This window comes from Hypanus sabinus, chromosome 2 (genome assembly GCF_030144855.1).
Source record: "Hypanus sabinus isolate sHypSab1 chromosome 2, sHypSab1.hap1, whole genome shotgun sequence".
NCBI lineage: Eukaryota > Metazoa > Chordata > Chondrichthyes > Myliobatiformes > Dasyatidae > Hypanus > Hypanus sabinus.
The window spans coordinates 91,501,099-91,522,691 of NC_082707.1; the positions used below are offsets into that span (position 1 = coordinate 91,501,099).

At 43.0% G+C, this 21,593-nt stretch overlaps 1 protein-coding gene across 1 annotated transcript in view; it reads left to right on the forward strand.

The window, feature by feature from the left end:
* gpc1b (glypican 1b) overlaps positions 1-21,593 on the forward strand; it is a 201,080-nt gene that overhangs the window by 115,167 nt on the left and 64,320 nt on the right. The window contains exon 3 of the mRNA XM_059950446.1: positions 15,849-16,240. Within this exon, the coding sequence (XP_059806429.1) occupies positions 15,849-16,240 (392 nt within the window). The remainder of the gene's footprint in view (positions 1-15,848; positions 16,241-21,593) is intronic.

Sequence of the window (21,593 nt, forward strand, 5' to 3'; positions counted from 1 at the left end):
CACCTGCCATATCCTTGTCCATTTTGTTAGACTATCTATATTTTCCTGAAGCTTTTCTGCTTGCTCCGCTCAACCCACACTGCAAGCTAACTTTACGTCATCAAATAGCTGGATCCCTTCATTCAGATTGTTGTGGAATGGTGGTGCCCCAACAGATCTTTCGAATGGGAGTTTCAGTGGCTAAGTCCATGTCCATTACATGTGTCAATACATGAATTATATCACCATAAATACATGAATACGTCACCATGCTACAATGCACCATGTTTAAAGTAAACACAAAGTTGGACTCGCATGTCAGACTCCCATGTCTTCCTTTGAATTAGTTTAATGTTTCGAAGTTAGAAACCATAACATTGGTGACGAGGTATTTTTAAAACTAAGCTGGAATGGCTGCTGACCTGTTGAAGTGTAGCAAGATATTCAAACTAACAAACCACGATGAGTGAAAAACGCAGCCCTGCACGTGCAGAGGTGATCAAGTTTTTTTTAAAAAACTCAGCGCAGCACATGTTCTTTGGAAGGAAGGACATGATCAAAATTTTAAAAAATGTCAGAAAACAGAAGAGTTCACAGATTCATAAACAATGACTACCGGGTTATCATAATCATAAAAAAAGAGCAGAAATAGCTGGCTATGTTGGAAAGATTGACCAGTTTCATTACATAACGGATAACTGGCCTATGTAAACTGAGCTACTTCAACAATATTTTGAAGTAAATGAAATAGCTAATGCGAAACAAGTACCAATTTTGCTGAACACATTAGTTTTAAAGGCAGTTTGTCTGCTCCAAGCAAACCAGCTGAAATGAGCTTTGCTGCTATTGTCAAAGTAGTGCAGGAACATTTAGAACTGAAACCATTGTCCACTGCAGAACACTTTAAGTTTAATGAGCAGAATCAAAAGGAAGGTGAGTCCATTTCAGCATACATGGCTGAATTGATGCGATTGTCAGTTCAATAATGGGCTTAATGATGCATTGAGAGATCATATAGTTTGTAGAATCTTACAAGAGGGCATTCAAAAACAGCTACTAACTGAAGCACAACTTATTTTTAAGAGAGCATTTGAAATTGATGTATCAGTGGAAACAGCAAACATAGGCACAATTGAATTGCAATCAAGAATGAGAGGGAACATGAACAAAATTGTACCATCAAAACAGAAAAAGACCCAACCAAATAAATTGTGTTTCCATTGTGGCAGAGGCTATCATACAGCAGACCAATGCAAACTTAAAGGCAAAACTTGCAGTCGGGTCACGTACAATGAGCACGTTGGGCGAACAAAAATAAATGGACTGCTTGGGTAGAGAAAAAGAGAAAAAGTCAAGTTGCAGTTTCAAAAAGAGCACTAATCTGCATACTTCTGATGAAAAACCTGATAATGATGAGAGTGACACAAGACCGGTTAGCCTTGAGATTTATAATGTGAAAGCTAACCATATACAAGCACTATGACTTACATTAAAAGTGAATGGCAAATTAATGAAAATGGATTTGGGCACTGATTTGACTGTTTCAGTCATTCCATAAAACGAGGTTGAATGGTGTTTCAAAGATACTGAACTTAAGCTTGCAGGTATCCAACTAAGAACTTATAGTAGGATAAAGATAACTCCTGTGGGAATTTGAAACAACAAAATGCAACAACCAACAAGCCACATTGTGCTTGTATGCGGTAAAAACAGGAGGGTCAGTATTCTGGGGTCGTGCGTAGCTGAGACAACTACAACATGATTGGAGATCCATCCACCATTTGCATGGCACATCCCCTACCACAGATTCAACTGAAAGTGAATTAAGAAAGGTACTGGATGATGGCACATCTGTCTCCATGCTGTACACCATGAACCCTTGCCCACCAGTGGGTAAACAGGTGTTGGTGCCAACCTCTGGACCAAGGAAGGGCCATAATGCTCAAAGAAATTGTGATATCTCTCCCCCTCCTTCCCTCCATGTCGCTCTATCTCCCCCATCTCCCTCTCTCTCTATCTCTATCTATCCTGCTACAGATGAAAGTGAACGAACCAAGAAAGTGATAAGTAGATGGAAGCCAAATATTCCCACCCCCTTCTTGTCGCAGTCCGTCTCCTCAACCCAGTTCCCAGGTCTCTGGGTGGAGGAACATCTTGGAGCATGATGTGATTATTCAGTGAGAGCACTTTGTTGCTTGTTCTACACTCTGAGTCAGTAATACCAGCTGTCAGAAAGAGCAGGCAGCCTATGCAGAGTCACTGTATGATCTAATCCGCAGCTCCCATTTGTTCATACAGACACATTGTTGGTAGTTGCAGAACTGAGCAGAGATGTCTGGCGAAGAGCCAGGAACAGCTGGTGTGGCAAGTCTGATTCTTCCACAGCCAGCTAGCGCGTTTGAAGCCCGGACTGCAAACTGACCTATCCTTCACACTGGGCGTCTGGCTGACCTGCTCCAGCCTTTGAAAGAGTCCATTGTTGCAGACCTCACCATGTGGATCTGGAGGAAGTGAACAAAGCCTTGTATGCAACGCCCAACAGGGTGGGGACTGTATATTCAGTGGCAAGCTGCAAGAGTGAAGCACTTGTTCCATGACCTAGGCAAATGTCATTGAACACCCAGCACGGAAGCAGGTCCCTCAAGCTACCCAGTCCGTGATGACCAGCCATTTATACGAACCCTATTTAATTCTCCCCACCTTTCCCTCAGCGCCACCTCCTCCCCTGACTCTCCTGTTCACTCATACATAACAGGTACAGGTTTCCTCCGCAATCTGAAGGTAGAGTGTTCCTATGAAACCATTTGTAAGCCAGAATGTCGTAAAGCGAAGAAGCAATTACCATTAATTTATATGGGAAAAATTTTTGAGCATTCCCAGACCCAAAAAATAACCGATCAAATAACACATAAAACCTAAAATAACACTAACATATAGTAAAAGCAAGAATGATATGATAAATATACAGCCTATATAGAGTAGAAATATTGTAGGTACGGTGTAGTTTTACTTATCAAACTTAGGAAGACAGCAAGCCAAAATCGATTTGGAGAAAAAAAATCAGCACATATATACGTACACGCATGCGCAAACAACTGCCCGCACAAAGCTTCATGGTCATTGTAGTCTTTCTCGGGGTAAACACATGTATAAATTGAGCATCTTTTTTTCATAAAAGCAAAAATCCTCTTTGATTAGCGAAAACAGGTACTAATGTAGGTCTTTCATAACAGCGAGCTGTCGTAAAGCAAACGTTCAAAAAACGGGGGCTACCAGCTAATTAACCTGCCAACCTGCACATCTGGAGGTTGTAGGAGGAGACCAGAGCACTCTGTGGAAAACAGAAGGCACCTGTGGTTAGGATTGAATCCAGGCCTCTGGTGCTGTGCGATAGCGGCTACACTACCCGTGTTATTGTGCCTCCTTCTCAGCCGCTATTCATTTCAGAGCACCCAAATTGATAAGAGTCCTATGGTAGTACAGCACCAAAACAAGCTCCTTGACCCAACTCATCCATTTTGACCATTATATCCATTTAAGTTGGACTCATTTGCCTGCATTTGTCCCATCCCTCTGACCCTTCGCTGTCCAAATGATGAAGAGAGCAGAACTCTGACTTGCATTCCCATCTTATGTACAAAGAATCCACTTGTGTTGCAAAGAAACCGAAATCTGTGGTCCAGCTAGGCTCAGTCCGTTGGGGTTACGCTTTGGTCTTATTGTAGATGCATCACAGGTAGTCACTGAGGAAACGACGGAATACACAGTGGTTCAGAACCCAACTGCCTGAAGGTGAGGTTAGCAGACTGGCCTAACAGAGAGAGTAATGCACTCAACTTCCTCTGCGTGACTTTGACCTCTCTGCCCTGGTCACACGTGCTTGGAGCACCAGTGATTCTGCTTCCCATGACACAACACCAACATCTATGTGATCTCTGGAGCCTACAAATGAGGGGAGTGAGAGCAGAATAGGACCCAAGCCTAGGAGGAGAGTACTGGAATATCAGAACATAAGGAGATAGCAAAAGTAAATCACTCCGCCCTTCAAACCTCCCTGCCATGCAATACAATCACAGATGATCTGCCACAAACCTCATCTCTTCTGTGTTAACTCCCCATGTTCCTCAATCACCCAATCTATCAAAAATTTATCTAACTCCCCAATGTCCAACCTGCACAATATCAAAGTTAGAGAATTCACCTCCCTCCCTCTGTGAGATGTTCCTACACTCCTCAAGTTTAAATGACTGCTCTGCTGAGCTTGTTCCGTCACTAGAGAAGAGAACAGGATGTAGACCTGGAAGAGGTAGTTAGGCCCCTCTGAACACTAACAGCTTTCAGTCTCTCAATATTTTAAGAAATATTCTACTTTTTATTCTTTCTTCCAAAGTGGATGACCTTGCATCTTCCACATTATATTCCACCTACCATATCCTTGTCCATTCTGTTAGACGATCTACATTCCCGTGAAGCCTTTCTGCTTGCTCCTCTCAACCCAACTGTACATCATCATAAAAGTTGAATATATTACTCTTGATCCTTTCATTTAGATCATTGTGGAAAGCTGGTGCCCCAACAGATCTTTCAAATGTAAGTTTCAGTTGCTAGGTCCGTGTCCAATTGCATTATCATCTGCGAAGTAATCTGCAACCACTTCCTTCATAATAGATTCCAGCATTTTCCCTGCAAATGATGATCAATTAGTTCCAATTTTTCTTTCTGTGCATCCTTTCTTAAATACTAAGTAACATTTACAATCTTCTAAATTAGTGAGAGCAGTTCCAGACTTGACAACATTTTCAAAAATGAAAACTAGTTCATCCACTAACTCTATAAACACTTTTTTTCAAAACTTTGTGATTCAGCCGAGCTCGTCAATTTCATTAACTTTGCTTCTAACTTTCACCCAGCCCTTAAATTCACTTGGTCCATTTCAGACACTTCTCTCCCCTTTCTTGATCTCTCGGACTCCATCTCCGGAGACAGACTATCCACTGACGTCTTCTACAAACCCACTGACTCCCATAACTATCTTGACTATACCTCTTCCCACCCTGCCAAATGTAAAAATGCCATTCCATATTCCCAGTTCCTCTGTCTCCGCTGCATCTGCTCCCAGGATGAGGCTTTCCGTTCCAGGACTTCTCAAATGTCCTCTTTCTTTCAGGATCGTGGTTTCCCTTCTGGTGTCATCAAAGATGCCCTCACCCGCATCTCCTCCACCTCCTGCACTTCAGCCCTTAACCCATCCTCCCGTCACCAAAACAGGGACAGGGTTCCCCTTGTCCTCACCTACCACCCCACCAGCCTCCGGATCCAACACATTATCCTCCGCAACTTCAGCCACCTTCAACAGGACCCACTACCAAGCACATCTTTCCCTCCCTACCCCTCTCAGCTTTTTGCAGGGATTGTTCCCTCCGTGACTACCTGGTCCACACGGCCCTCCCCACAGAACTCCCACCCGGCACTTATCCCTGTAAGCACAAATGCTACACCTGTCCCCACACCTTCCCCCTTACCACCATTCCAGGCCCCAGACAGTCCTTCCAGGTGAGGCAACACTTCACCTGCGGGTCTGCTGGAATTGTCTATTGCATCCGGTGCTCCCGGTGCGGCCTCCTCTACATCGGCGAGACCCGACGCAGATGGGGGCACCACTTCGTCAAGCACCTCCGCTCCGTCCGTCACAACAGACAGGACCTACCGGTTGTCACCCACTTCAACTCTGCCTCTCATTCCCATCTAGGTATGTCCATACATGGCCTCCTCTACTGCCATGATGAGGCCAAACTCAGGTTGGAGGAGCAACACCTCATCTACCGTCTGGGTAGCCTCCAGCCTGGTGGTATGAACATTGAATTCTCCAATTTCCGGTAATTCCCTCCCCCTCCCCCCATCCTAGGTCCCTCTCTGTCCCTCTCCCCTTTCAACTTTCTGCTCCTTTATCTCTACAGTTCTTTCATGCTTATCCCCTCCCCCCTTCATCCTTCCTCTGATTGGTTTTCCACCTGGTGCCTCTAGCCCTTCCCCCTCCCCTATCTCTATTACTGGGCTTCGGCCCTCTCTCCCCCCCCCCCCATCCTGATGAAGGGTCTCGGCCCGAAACGTTGGCTACTCTTTTCTCACAGATGCTGCCTGACCTGCTTCTAGCGTCGTGTACGCATTCTTTGATCCACAGCATCTGCAGTTGTATTTTTGTGATGTGATTCAGCTTATCATGTCTTGGGGATTTTTGGCTTTTAGTCATATTAATTTCTCTAAAATTTCTTTAAAACTATAATTTATCTTTGACCATTGTTTCTGGAAGGACTTTGTACCACCGTTCATGAAAAGAGGCGCAGAACATTTTCTTGTTCCCAAACATAATTTCTCCAGTGTAGTAAGTAAGAAACCATATTTGAGAGTCTGCTTGTTTTTATCTATGGACAGGCCATTAACAGCCCATTTCCAGTCCCTTACCAGACTGCTCTCAATTTTCTGCTGTCCATTGCCTTACCGATTTCCTGAGCCTGAGTTCTGAAATATTCTCAGCCCTAAGGTTCACTGTTCTATTTGGCAAGATTACACGCCTTTCCCTTGGATCCAATTAAATGTAGCACGTAGAACTGTACAACGCAGGATAGGCCCATGATGTCCGTGCAGACTATGATGTCAAATTAAGCTAATCTCATCTGCCTGCATATGATCTTTATTCTCTGCCTGTTCATGTGCCCATCTAAATGCATCTCAAAATGTCACAATCATATCTGCTTCTATCAACCCTTCCCTCACAGCAATCCCACTACACTTCGCGGGCATAATCCAGAAACCTATCGCTCTCTGTGTTTAAAATCTTACCTTGCATATCTCCTTTAAACTCTTCCTCCCCACCGTACCATGAAGCAATGTCCTCTGGTATCCGACATTTTCAGCCTGGATAAAGTTCTTTGACTATCTGCCCAATCTATGCCTCTCTTAATTTTATACGCATTTATCAGGTCTCCCCTCACTGGTGCCTCAGAGAACATTGTCCAAGTTTGTCCAGCCTCCCTATAGTTATAATCCTATAATCCAGACAGGGAGGGTGTGGAGGCTTCTCCAAAACCTCAACATTCTTCCTGTATTATGCTAACCTGAGTTCTTTTTTTTACCTCATTAGCCTTGGCTGAACTGCTTTTTCTTTCGGGCTTTTTTAAAACCTACTTATTAAATGTTAGTGACTGAATATTTATAGCCATGTTTTTAAACGTAGTTTCCCAATCTGCCATAACTCACTGTTGTCTGCTTAGATTTACAACTCTAGTTTCAGTTTGAACTATATTGCTTTCAATCTTGTTCAATGTGTTCTGTTATTATAAATTAAAACTTTCTCAGTTCCCTGTCGTTCACATAATTATTACTACATTGTTCAGTCTTTACTGACCCCCACATGATTGTTTCACTGATAACTTTACTTTCCTGAAGTACAGTAAGCTCTACATTACTACTACTACATAAGGGCTGAAAGCCAACAGACAACAGAAAGGTAACAGAATATATTTATGTTGTTTTACCACCAGAAATATATAGTAATCTCACCCCTTACCTTTTTCAAGTCATAGGGATTGCTCTTTTTATGACTCTCCAACCACTCTTCCATCCCTGCTTATCACATATCATCTGCTGACTCTTCCCTGTGCAGCCACATCGATTCTGTTCCTTTCCTTTCCCACCATTTAGTGATCCAAATAGCCACTGAAGAACAAGGGTTCACTGCACCCTTATGATTTAATGTACTGCACTGGCTATTCGCCATGCGGTCTCCTGTACATCAAAGAAACCTATTGCAGAATATGTGGCCTTAAGGTTCTGATTGCCTGACACTTTAAATCTTCATCACACTCTGCCATCCCTACCAATGGCCTCCTGCACTGTTATAAAGAGGAACACTGTTATTAAGGAACAATAGTTAATGTTCCATCTTAGCACATTGCCGCCTTCAGGGCTCAATGTCAGATTCTCCAATTTAAGGTAACTCACTCTGTCCGTCCCTGCATTTCTGCCTACCATCACTTTAGCCCAGTTTCACTTTTTCTGAGTGTAGTCTGGGCACATCCCATTGCTTCACCATTTACAACACATTTCACTGACAAATCAACATCATCTGATTGTAACTGCTAATCCAATTGACTCCCCATCAAAGATATTTCCTTTGTCCTAACCACCCGCTCTACTCTGTCACCTAACATTACCCAGGTCAAATGAAGGGTCTCAGACCTGATACATTAGCCATTTCTCTTTCCACAGATGCTGGCTGAGGTGTTGAGTATTTCCAGTATTTTCCAATTTAATATTAGTGTAAATGTGTGGTTGATGGACTAAGTGGGCTAACAAGCCTGTTTCTGCATTGTGTGACTCTTTCACTCATTCTTGTCATACAGCATGGAGTCGTGAACAGCCTTGGCGTTAAACCTGACTTCCTGTCCCAATCCACATGTACAGTTACCACTCTACTATATGATTGTTGAGGATAGAGTTATTGGCCGTACACACCCAGTAGAAAATTAACCAGCAGGTGTGTGTAATAAATCAGCAAGCTAACAATTGCTGCATTCATAGGACAAACTCCCAACTATTCCGTATATTTTGGTAGTCCTCCAAGATGATATAATCCACCAGTCTAAAAATAAAAGTATTAAACAAAACTGATCCAACTGTTGTGATCACTAACCATGTGTCCATTCCTGGAACACATGCACATCGAGATCATATCTTTCCATGACTTGACCAGCGTCATTGAGATGCCCGGCAGCTGAAACCAGAGTGGTGATTACATATAATCAAGGAATGAATTCTCAACTGAGGCTCAAGGGAAACAGTGCTGAACAGGGCTGTGTTGGGAATGCACTGCCAACAGTAAAGACTTGGAAGCAGAGCCTTTATGGTGGAAACAGTCCAGGGGCAACCAATAGCAACAAAGCATCTGCACAAACTGAACATAGAACAGTACAGACTCTTCTGTCCATAATGTTTGTTAAACTAATTAAACCCAACCAAACCAATTACCTTCTGCACAATGTCTGCATCCCTCCATTCTCTGCACACTCATGTGCCAATCTAGGAGCCTAGGCTTTATCATATTTACCTCCACCGGTGCATTCCAGCCACCCACCATTCTTAAAATAAAAATTTGCCCTGGATGTCTCATTTAAACTTCTTACCTTAAACGTGTGACGTGAATTATTAGAGATTTCAGCCCTGGGCTCTCGTAATCTTAGCAACTTCTATCCTGTCTCCCATCAGCTTCCTCCGCACCGAAGAAAGCAACCCAAGTTTGTCCAATCTTTCCTTATCCTAATCCAGGCAACATCCTAGCAAACTTCTGCACCCTCTTCAAAGCTACCCTGTCCTTCCTACTATGGATTGACCAGAACTGAACATAGTCCTCCAGTTTCTGCCTAACTCAAGCTTTATAAAGATGCAACGTCATTTCCTGACTCTGGGACGCAGTGCCTTGGCTAACAAAGGCAAGCATGCATACACTCCCTTTACCATCCTACCAATCTGTACAGCCAAATAGTGACCTTAACATAAAATAAGTTCTCCAATGCAAATTACAAAGTGGTGCTAATGGATGCCACACTCATCATTTTGACCTACGTAATCAAGCTGCTATCGGGGTGGTACGGTGGGCTGCTACCTCATTGTTTACGTGATGCGGGTTCAGTCCTGACCTCTGCATGTATGAAATGCGCACAGGTGAAACTGGCCAGATCTCATGTTGTTCTACATGTAAGAACTTGTTATATAGTGTAGGAGCCATGCATCTGTTCTCTATCTGCATTGCATTCTGTGTTGCTCATTTACCATGGTAACTAGTCGTGTGGTGGGGGGAGTGGGAGGTAAAGGCGAAGGGAATAAGTAACTTATTATTGTAGTTTAGAGTAACTGGGGACTGACAGAGGTTGTATCTTTTGCTGACTGATCAAATATGCTTAGCTTATACCTGAAAGTGCTTAAGTTTCATCGCTTCAAGATTGTATGTTTGCTAATCGCTAAAAAAAAATCATAAACATTTCCTCGACTTTTGGGGCAATCACCACTGGACTGAGGGTGTGTTCTGCAAGTATAACAAATCCGCAGGGTCACTGGCAGCTGCAGTTGTTTTTGGCTTTGGTTTGGTTTGGCCACTACATACAGTGTTGTACTATATTGTGCTTAACTGCTTGGTTTCACCAGGATAATGATGTTATTTAATGTAGGCTGTTGCAAATGAGAGAGGCACAAAATTGTAAAGCATAGAAAGAAGCCTCATCTGCCCATCACCCTGTGCTAGCTGTCTGAATGAACTATCCAATTTGTCAGACTTACCTGTCCTCCTTCAAGTACATATCCAATGTCACCATCAAAAACATGAAGCTATTTCAACGTGTGAGAGAATTGAAAGTCGAAAGTGTTTTCAAAGAGAGCTTGGAAACTTGACCTCCTTTGAAGAAGAAATGGGAGATGATGTGTGTTAGCTAACCCCAGCTGCATTTAGCAATTTACAGGATTATTTTGGGCTGACGTAGTGCAGGAGAAACATACCAGCCACGGTTTTTACTCTGGTTATTACACTGTGCTTAGTGATGCTACGTGGCGCAGTACGGCACAAAAACAGGCCTCTCACCCCACAATGTCAAACTTGATCCAAATTAAACTACATTACTCCAGCTTGTATATGGTCCATATTTCCCAATTTATTACAAATTAGTATGTTTATCAAAAGCAACTAAAATTGCGCTCTCATATCTACTTTCAATATGACTTCCATCAACCTGTGCCAGCTACCTTGCACCACACAACTTCTTTAACCATTCCTCCTATCGCCTTAAATGTATGTCCTCCAGTGTTACACTGATATCTTCCAGTTACCTGGGAACAGTGCCAGGTTTTGCCTAAAACACTTCAGAGAAACACTTCAGAGATCAGACAAGGAGAATGCCAGGAAGGTGCCTACTTGGGCAGTGATGAGTATTAGTACTGCATGACAGCAAAATGGAGCAAAGAGCCTTTGTGGAACAGGCAACTATTTAATCAATTGATGGGAGGAATCGATTGGAAGTCTCCTGTGCTCTGATACAGGAGACAGTTTCACCCTAGCCCTAATGAGTCAAGCCAAATGAAATGGAAATCAAACGTCTTGCATCTCATTGAATTGTACAAAGCTCCCTTTAAAAATCTGCAGCATTCTGACAGGCACTTAATCAAAAAAAGAAAGACAGCTGTTGTAAAAGGTAACAACATCTCATTAGCTCCTAATAAAGCTGCTGCCCTGGTTTTAAACTCAATTTGTAAAGATGCTGAGCTCTTCGTCCATGGGCTGAAGGACACAAGGGCTGCTCCTATATTTTCCAAAGGGTTTTTGCAGGTCAATGTTGTGGAATATTTCATTACCCACCTCCCTCCACACCCGACATGTGGAAGATGTGCTATTTGCATTGAGACTGTCTCTGATCACAGACAGGGTATTTACCTCTGCTGTACATATTCAAACTTGACACCAAGGTCAGGTAAGCTCCCAATATCTTTGTTAAACTATAGTGGTTTTGGACTAATAAAAAACCTATATTCAAACTCTTCCGCCTTCTTGGTCTATAGAACACAGGGTGTTGGGACTTTTCCAATTATAGCCTCTTGTGTGTGTCTAATTTCTATCATTCAGTAGGGACCTCCAGGTTCCCCTCCCAGTCAGGCGCAATGCTGACCTAAAGGGTATCGTCCTGTCTTTCATCAGCACTGGATTTACAGTGCCTATGAAAAGTATTCACCCCCCCCCCCCCACCCCTGCCCGCCCATGGAAGTTTTCATGTTTTGTTGTTTTACAACATTGAAACACGGTGGGTTTAATTGGGCTTTTTCTGACACTGATTAACAAAAAAAAACTCTTTTATGTCAAAGTGAAAATGGATCTCTACAAAGTGATCTAAATTAATTACAAATGTAAAACACAATATGATTGTCTGCAAATATTCACCACCCCCAATCATCACTGGTGCAGCCAATTGGTTTTAGAAGTCACATAATCAGTTAAATGGAAATCTGGTTTTGGAGACCTGTATGCAGTCTTGGTGTTTCAACTGATGGTACTAAAACTACACCTGTATCTGAAAGGTTCATCTGCTGGTGAGTCAGTATCCTGGCGAAAACTACACCATGAAGACAAAAGAACCCTTCAAGCAACTCCATGAAAAGGTTATTGAAAAGCACAAGTAACGATATAGATACAATAAAATTTCCAAGTCAATGAAGTACAGTTAAGTTAATCATCAAGAAATGGAAAGAATATGGCACAGTTGTAAATCTGCCTTGCGCAATCTGTCCTCAAAAACTGAGTGACCATGCAAGAAAGGGACTAGTGAGAGAGACCACCAAGAGACCTATGACAACTATGGAGGAGTTGCAAGCTTCAGTGTCTGAGATGGGAGAGACTGTGCATATAACAGCTGTTGCCTGGGTGCTTCACTGGTCAAGGCTTTATGGGAGAGTGGCAAAGAGAAAGCCACTATTGATAAAATCATGAAATCTTGGCTAGAGTTCGTCTGGTGGTGTGGGAGACACAAGTCAGCTGGAAGAATATTCTCTGATGAAACTGAAATTGAGCTTTTTGGCCGTCAGACTAAGTACTTTGATTGTCATAAGCCAAATATCGCACCATCAAAAACAGACTATCCATATCGTGAAGCATGGTGGAGGCTGCATCTTGCTGTGGGGATGCTTCACTGTGGCAGGCCCTGGAAGGCTTGTGAAGGTAGAGGGTAAAATGAATGCCGTAAAATACTGGGAAATCCTGGAGGAAAACCTGATGCAGTTTGCAAGAGAACTGTGACTTGGGAGAGTTGTTTTCCAGCAAGGCAATGACCCCAAGCATAAAGCCAAAGCTACACAGGAATGGCTTAAGAACCACAAAGTTAGTGTCCTGGAGTAGCCAGGTCAGACTCCAGACCTCAGTCCAACTGAGAATTTGTGGCTGGACTTGAAAAGGGCTGTTCATTCACAATCCCCATGCAATCTGACAGAGTTTGAACAGTTTTGTAAAGAAGAATGGGGGAAAATTTCAATATCTAGGTATGCAAAGCTGATAGAGACCTATCCACACAGACTAAAAGCTGTAATTGCTGGTAAAGGTACATCTACTAAATATTGATTTTGGGGTGAATACTTATGAGATTAATTATTTTGTGTTTTATGTTTGTAATTAATTTAGATCACTTTGTAGAAATCTGTTTTCACTTTGACACAAAGGAGTCTTTTTCTGTTCATCAGTGTCAAGAAAAAAGCCAGATTAAATCTGCTGTGATTCAATATTGTAAAACAATAAAACATGAAAACTTACAAGTGGGGTGAATACTTTTTATGGGCACCGTATGTCCCAGAGCTCCCTCTACAACAGCACGTCACCAGAGGCACTGCAGCGTTCCTGGAAGGAAGCTCAGCACTGGCTTCTCAAAGGGGTTGGGGGAGGTAGACACTAAATGCTGTCCTTGCCTGCAATAAACAGATTCAAAATGTTCCCACTGTTGCTTCAACTTTCTATCAGAGAGCAGAGATGGTAAACATCTGGAAGCAGAAGCAGAAACAGGAGGGAACATTCGACCCTGCACTCTTCCTCTGTCATTTGGGAAGATTGCAGTTGATGTCCTGCTTCCGTGCCATTTCCCCAAGTCTATTGATTCCTTTAATATCACAAGACATGGTTATGTAACCCCACTGATGCCAGGCAGATAGTCTATGAAGGGTATTGATAATGGTTGGGGTCACCCGTCTTGTAAAGTCACTGCCCAGAAGGTGGCAATGGTAAACCAATTCTGTAAAAAAAAATTGCCAAGGACAACATGGTGAAGACCATGATTAGTCATAGTCAATGAACATCCCAAACTTTGTCAATTGCTGCCTTGAATGCGCTCAGCCATAGTCTCCACGGAACTCCCAATTAGAGAATTTCAAATATTAGCTCCCCCTTTTAGAAGAAATTCCTTCTCATGTCTGCATTTAGTGATTCATTTCCTATTCTAAGACTGTGACTACTGATTCTGGACACCCCATCCAGGGAAAATATCATCGCTGTATCTACTCATGAAGCTATGTAAGAATCTGCAATATCCCTGGATGTTGTTCCCTCTGCTGGTGTTGGACCTCAGAGCAGGAGGATCCAGGCAGAGAGGTCGGAGTGGGAGTGGGATGGAGAATTCAAGTGGCAGGCAACAGGATGCTCGTGGTCACTGCTGTGGATGGAACAAAGGCACTCCACAAAGTGAGCACCTCATCTGCCCATTTATGCAACATTAACCTCAGTTGCACTTACTGACATTTTTACCCATTAATTCCCCTAAATCCTTTTACTTATATAATTATTAGGAACAATTTACCATGATCAGTTGTTCTACCAACCCACATGTCTTTGGGACATGGGAGAAAACCAGAAGGAAACCAATACAATCCCAGGGAGAGACATGAACTCCGGGTCTCTGATGGTCTGAGATGAATGAGCTCTGCTCAGTTCCTGAGCTTTACATGAACCTCAGGAAGATAACATAAGGCTGCTGGGGATCTCTGGCATTGCTTGATGTCTTTGGGAGCTTTTTCCAGGGGAATTGCATGTACACCAAGACTGAAGGAAAGAGCAGGATAGTGGATAAATTAAGCAGCTCATTTACAAGCACAGGGCTAAAGAACCACTCTGTTCTATATGATTCTTTGAGTGGCTCCGCTCCTACAACAAGCTGCAGCGTTAACCAAGCAATATATCATCCCATCGTGCAGTAATCAAAGATAATTTGGCACCAGATTGTCCAAGTTGTTACAAGAGAGATTCTTGAGGGAATGGGTAGTGTCAAGAAATAGTGTGGTGGAGTTTTCCACCTGGATACTGGAAAGTAATCCTCGGCTCTCCAGGAAGTTAAAAAATAATTCAGCTTGGGTCTCTTTAATCCCATCCAATGATGTTGTATTTGATGGGTGAATTGCATCGAAAAGGATGCATCCTTGTAAAGAAAAACATTCTCTCACTTCCAGGACGGGGAATAGCCTAGCTAATTTTAACTGTTCATCGGAAACTGCCCTCAGATTCAGCAAGCCATCTATAAAAGACGTTGCAGAGTCTGCGTTATGTTTGCACATATATATGTGCCATCTGGTGTTATTAGGGAAGGGGATAAAGACGCACAGTACTGTATTGAAGGATGGAGCAAGGAAACGTGAGAGGCATGCAAAACATTAGCTCACTGCACTAGTTTCTTCCTGTATCTCAAAGGCCAAAGGTAATCGACCAATGTCTTCCATGTGTAGGGAGGTGGTAAGAAAATTGGAGCGGTGTTAATGGGCATCTAAAAAGAGTATGTAATGGGAGTTAAACAGAGGAATGGGGTTCCCCATAGAACAGCATGAAGCAGAGTTAATGGGTGTCTGAAAAAGAATATGTAAGTAGAATTAAGCAGAGGAATGGAATTCCCCATGGACCAGCATGAATTCGATGGGCTGAAATCTTTTGCTGCAAGGAAATGAGGATAATGAGTTTCAAATGAGTTTGGAAATGGTGCCTTGGTGAGTTCAAAAGAAGTATGGGAACAGTGTCTCAGTAATTCCAAAGAGAGCACAGAAGACAGGGTCTTGGTGAGTGTAAAAGGAACACAGAAATAGCCACTGCTAATATGGGAACTGAGCACCAAGACAGGTAAAAGGAGCATAGGAAATGATAGCAGGATTTACCTACAAACACTTGTGTCTTGGAGAATGAGGAAGTAGCTGGATCCTGCATGAGTGGGTGGAGCTGCTGGAGACTGGTTCAGGATTCAGGTCCGAGGAGAACAGGGTCCAGGCGTTCTGTATTTTGGGTATGGCGTATGACCTTTTGGTTTTCTCATCCTCAGATTATTTCCAAGAACTGCTGGACCAATCGGAAAAGAACCTTCACAGGAAGTTCACACACATGTATGGACTGCATTATTTTGAGAATAGCAAGATCTTCAAGGATCTGTTCAACGACCTGCGCCGCTACTACAAGGGAGGCAACATGAACCTGGAGGAAGTGCTGAATGAATTCTGGTCAAGGTTGATGGAGCGCCAGTTCAAGCACCAGAACCCACACTACCAAATCAGTGAAGACTACCTGGAGTGTATGGTGAAGCACGCAGAGCCACTGAGGCCCTTCGGCGACGTTCCTCGCTTCTTCAAGATACGGCTAACCCGCGTCTTCATTGCCGCCCGTTCCTTTGTTCGGGGGCTCAGTGTCGGCACAGACGTGGTGCGGAAGGTCTCTCAGGTAAGTGTGGAATCCACACTTCAGCTCAATCACTTTCTTCCTTTTATCCAGTAAAAACATCTTAGGATCACAGTGAAGATCTGATACTCTTGTCTGGAAATTCAATGGTTTGAAACCTGGTTCTGTATCCAGCATATCTTTTAAACCCACCAGGGCCCCAGTTCCAGTGTTCCCTTGAATCTCATTGGGACCCGATTACCACGGTCCTTTTAAAACCAGTGGACCCCCTTTACCACAGTTCCTTTAAACTCACCAGTTCAGCGCCCCAATTCTTTTAAAACTTATCAGGGCCGCGTTCAAAATTATTTTTAAAATCACTGAAATTATGTTTCCTGAATTCCTTCTGCCTTTAAACTCACCAGGATCCTGTTCTTTCCATTCATCTCCCCCCCCCCCCCCACACACACACACATACACTTACTTTAAACTCATCAGGGCCCTTCCCATGCTTCTTTTAAATTCACCGGGCTCCTCTCACATTCCCTTTAAACTTACTGGGATGATGCTTCCTGCGTTCCCTTTAAACCCACTCAAGCTCCTTTCATATGCTCCTTTGAAACTCGCTTTAAATTCACTGGGATCCTCTTCCCATACTTGCTTTCAGCTTACTGAGCCCCCATTTCCTACTCTCATTAGCATACTGTCACCCCCATTTCCTACGCTCCAAACTCGTTAGCATACTGTTACCCCATTTCTTACTATCCAAACTCATTAGCATACCTTAAACTCATCTGATTGTCTACAATGTTTACTTTATTTGCTGGGTAACATCTAAAATGAATGAATTAAAAGTACATTGGTGTATTAATAGGAGTAATAATCCAGTAGTCTGGAAAATCTGTATTATAGCATCACTATTTTGCTGGTTAATTGGTGTTTACTGATTTGTGAAGGTCATCAGAGCAAGGGAAGATGTCTATCAGTGTCATTGACAACCTCAGAACATCCCAGAGATGTTTCTAATGTACAACATCCTTTGTAACACAGGAGACATGACACCCGATTTATACATGTAGATTTCCCACATACAGCAGTTTGGTAGCAAGCAGATCATCTGTTATTGGTATGGCAGAGGATGAGGATAACATAGTAGCGGGAGAACTCTAGCGACTCCGTTTCAACTAGGAAATGGCTGTGCGAAGTTTTCACTTTCTTTCCGTGACTACACAGGTTTCTCCAGTTGCTTTGCCTTCTCTCACACGCTCCCAAAGACTTGTGGATTGGCAGCTTAATTGGCCACTGCAGGTTGCTTCCAGTGTGTAGGTGAGCAGTGGAATCCAGCGGGAATTGACAGGAATGCAGCAGAATAAATTCTGATTAGTTTTAAATGGTGTTTGATGGACAGCGCGGACTCAGAATGTCAAGGCGCAGACTCAGAAGGTCCCATGCTACAACATGGACCAATTTCCTTGCTATTCTTCCCAATCATTGGGCTTCATGTAGTGTGCTGAATGAGCTCCTCTATCACGCAGCATTCCCTCAGATACTAGTGTGGTGTTAACCCATATTCTGCTTTCATATATCTGGACTAGAACCTGAAGCATTTGTCTTGGTGGAAGATAGAAATAGATGATAGAAGTCATTCATTGTGATGCAACAACACACAGTGCTAGTGACCCACATCTACCAGTCCAATCAGCTCTGATTCCCTCCTCCATCTCACTGGATAGCTTCAAAGAAAATTTCCAGGTTTACTGCTCCCCACCTCATCTTCAACACCACCAACAAATGGATTCTGATCGATGCCCAAGACAAGGCATTCACTCAAGATGCAGTGGCAATGCTGCCTGGTTTTCACCAGTTTGAAAGAACATAGGAGGTTTTAAGCAGGAACCAAACATGGCATGGGCCACGTTGTCACCTAGTACATCAGGTGACAAAGCAAATCCACTTCTGCCAGTGAATGAGGTGACCCAGATCAAACAATGGACCAGTCAGTAACATCAGATAAGCCAAATGATATCCTGCCCTTGGTGGAAACTCAATGGAGTTATCGCTGGTATAAATTCCAACTCCAATCAAGAATGTACAATTTCCTATGAACTTCAGGCTCAGTGTACAACAGTGTCTCTGGCATTTCGCGAGCAGAAGACGAGCACATTGGTTGGATGGTATCACTTGGGAGGTATCTCTTACTGCCTGGATTGGAGAGCATGCCTTATGTGAATAGGTTGAGAGAACATGGACTTTTCTCCTTGGAGTGATGGAGGATGAGAGGAGATCTGATAAAGGTGTATAAGAAGATGAGAGGCAATGATGGCCAGAGGCTTTTTCCCCAGGGCTGAAATGGCTAACACAAGGGGGTATAGTTTTAAGATGCTTGGAAGTATGTACAGAGGGGATGTCAGACGTATTTGTTCACACAGAGAGCGGTGGGTGTGTGCAATGCACTGCCAGTGACAGCGGATACAATAGGGTCTTTTAAGATTTTCTTAGATAGGTACATGGAGCTTAGAAAAATAGAGGGCTATGTAGTAGAGAGATTCTAGGCAGCTTCTAGAGTAGGTTACATGGTTGACACAACATTGTGGGCCGAAGGGCCCGAAGTGTGCTGTAGATTTCTACCTTGCTATGAATCTCTCAGCTTCAGAACCATTTGGTTTGAAAGTGAAATTGATTATTTTTTTCTCAATTGAACATGGATGACTTGCAGAAGTGTTTGACTGTGGATTCCATGTGGTTTCTGTATGAGACAAGTGTTGGAGACCGAGACAGCTGAGCATTTGGGGAATAGCAGCTGGCAATGGGCAGTGAAACGAGCAAAATAGCATTTTAAAGCCGATGCCCTTTGTTTTCTGTGTGCTCACTGCCATCACTAGTGCTTAGACATACGCAAGCATGCATGATCTCACACACATGCATACACATAGACCTGCATGACAATACACATACACACAAGCACGTGTGAACTCACACACATATTCGACCACATATGACCTTATGTACACATTACTAGGCGTGCTTGTGCGAATGCTCGCATAGTTCCATGAAATCATACTTACATACACTTCTATGTACTGTAAATATTGCAGTGTTATGATAGCACAGGAAGAGGTATTTGGCCCATCAAATCTGCACAAGAAAAATCAAATCCATTTGGTGTGGCAGTAGCTGCTGTATAAATTATGATCCAGAAAGATTCTCCACTACGACTATGATACGTGTGTAGTGTTTTCTTTTGGAAATAAAGCCGACTATGTATTGCAAAGAAGTTCTATAATAAAGCAATCTCATAGAGACATCTAGATTTATATGTAGTGATCATGCCAGTAAACACAATAACAAAAAGACAATTAAGAATTCCCCTCTGATTTTCTTGGATTCCCTGAGTCAAGGTTACAATGCTAAGCTCTGCCGGCCCCCTGTCATAACTGCGCCAGTTTGCTCTGGAGACAGCCAGCGACCGATGTGACATTCAGCATCGGGTTTCTCTGTCTCTCTGCATTTGACCGCGCCAGTTGAACGTGTAACATTTCACAAAGTTCAAGTGAGGGGTTAATGGTGAATTTGCTCTCAGCTTTCTGCTGACAGGCACTTCATAGGGATGAGTAGAGCAGGGTTCCACACTCAGTACAGCGATGATACTCACCACTGCCCATGTGACTCTGTGCAGCTGTCACGCTCAGTATTATTGATCATTGCTTTATTGATCTTTTAGGACCATTCAACTTGATCAGCTGGATTCTGCTCTTCCATCACAAACTGCTTGAAATTGGATTTTACTTATGGAGCTCAAGGGTATTAATGAAATCCTTTCCTTCCCTTCCACTGGGTGTAAAAGGAGAGATGAGGAGACACACTTCAAATCCTTTTCCATGAAGCAATGGGTTTAATTTCTAGAAACATGACGAAAGCGTGGATGGTATTAAAAAGGGTCAGAAGAGTCGCTTGTAATGTAAATAGTTAACATCGATGGTTGGCCTTTTGCTGTGTTGTAACACTGTGTACTGAAGGAAGGCCTTGGATTCAAGACTCAGTGTCAAATACGTGACATCTAGGTTTGTTTTTCTCCGTAATATTGAGAGACTATAGTCTAGGGGCAAGACCATAATACTAGAAGATATAGGAACAGAATTAGACCATTCAGACAGTGGTATCTCCCCCACCATTCAGTCATGTCTGATTTTTCCTAAATCCCATTCTACTGCCTTTGCCCTGCAACCCTTAATCGTCTGCCTTAAATACACCCAGAGACTTGTCTCCACGGTGCACTATGGCAACAAATTCCACATGTTCATCCGATCTGGCTGAAAAGATTTCTTTCACCTCAGCTTTAAAAGGCTGTTCCTTCATTCTGAGGCAATCCCCTCAGATCCTAGACTCTCTTACCATTGGAAGCAGCCTCTCCATGTTCCCACTATCCAGGCCTTTCAGTATCCAGTAGGCTTCAGTGCAATTTCCACTCCACCTCCCATCTTTCTGAACTCCATTGACCACAATCTGGAAGACTTAAAATGCTTCTCATATGTTAAGCCTCTCATTCCAAGGATCATTTTTGTGAACCTACCTCCTCTGGACACTTTCCATGGCCAGCATATTCTTTCTCAGAGACAGGGCCCAGAATTGCTCACAATAATCCGAAAGCATGGTTAACAGCTGAAATTTCCACAGTCCTAAGGCCGAGAGGATGTATAGACACTTTAAATAGACTACACTGTGGGGCAGGGAATAGGCCCCATCCTAACAGGGAGATATCCTGAAAGGTGATGCTTAGTGATTTTGTTTATGTTGATCTGACCTCTAAAAACAGGATTTGAATCCAAGGATAATATGAGTAAGAATACATAGAGAAATAAATATGGATTCTTTGGAATTTAGAAGAATATGATGTGTGCTTATTGCAACACAGAATGGATGAAGGAGTAGATTTTGAGTTGTTTCCAGCAGTGGGAGAGGCTTGAGCAAGGGGACAAGGTTCAAATGCTATATAGGGCTTCTTTGGAATTCTTTCTTTTGGAATGTTGTGAAGACTAAATCACCAAAGATGCTTAAAGAGGAAGTAAAAGCATTTTGGAATAATGGGTTGTGGGGAACTGCCAGAGAAGAGGCCTGGAGTAGGTCAGCCATGATTAACACACACAAATTGATGCAGGAACCCAGCAGGTCAGGCAGAATCTATGGAGGAAAATGAACAGTCAACGTTTCAGGCCAAGACCCTTCATCAAGACCTGCCAAGTTCCTCTCGAATTTTGTTGCTCAAGACTTCAGCATCTGTAGAAGCTCTTGTTTCTCAGTAATCATCAGTCATTATCAGACTGAATAGTGGAACAGGCTTGAGGAGACCTGCTAGTATTTCTGCTTTATCGTGTTCTTAATAGAGATGTTGTACTGCAATTACTGGGTCTCAACAAGA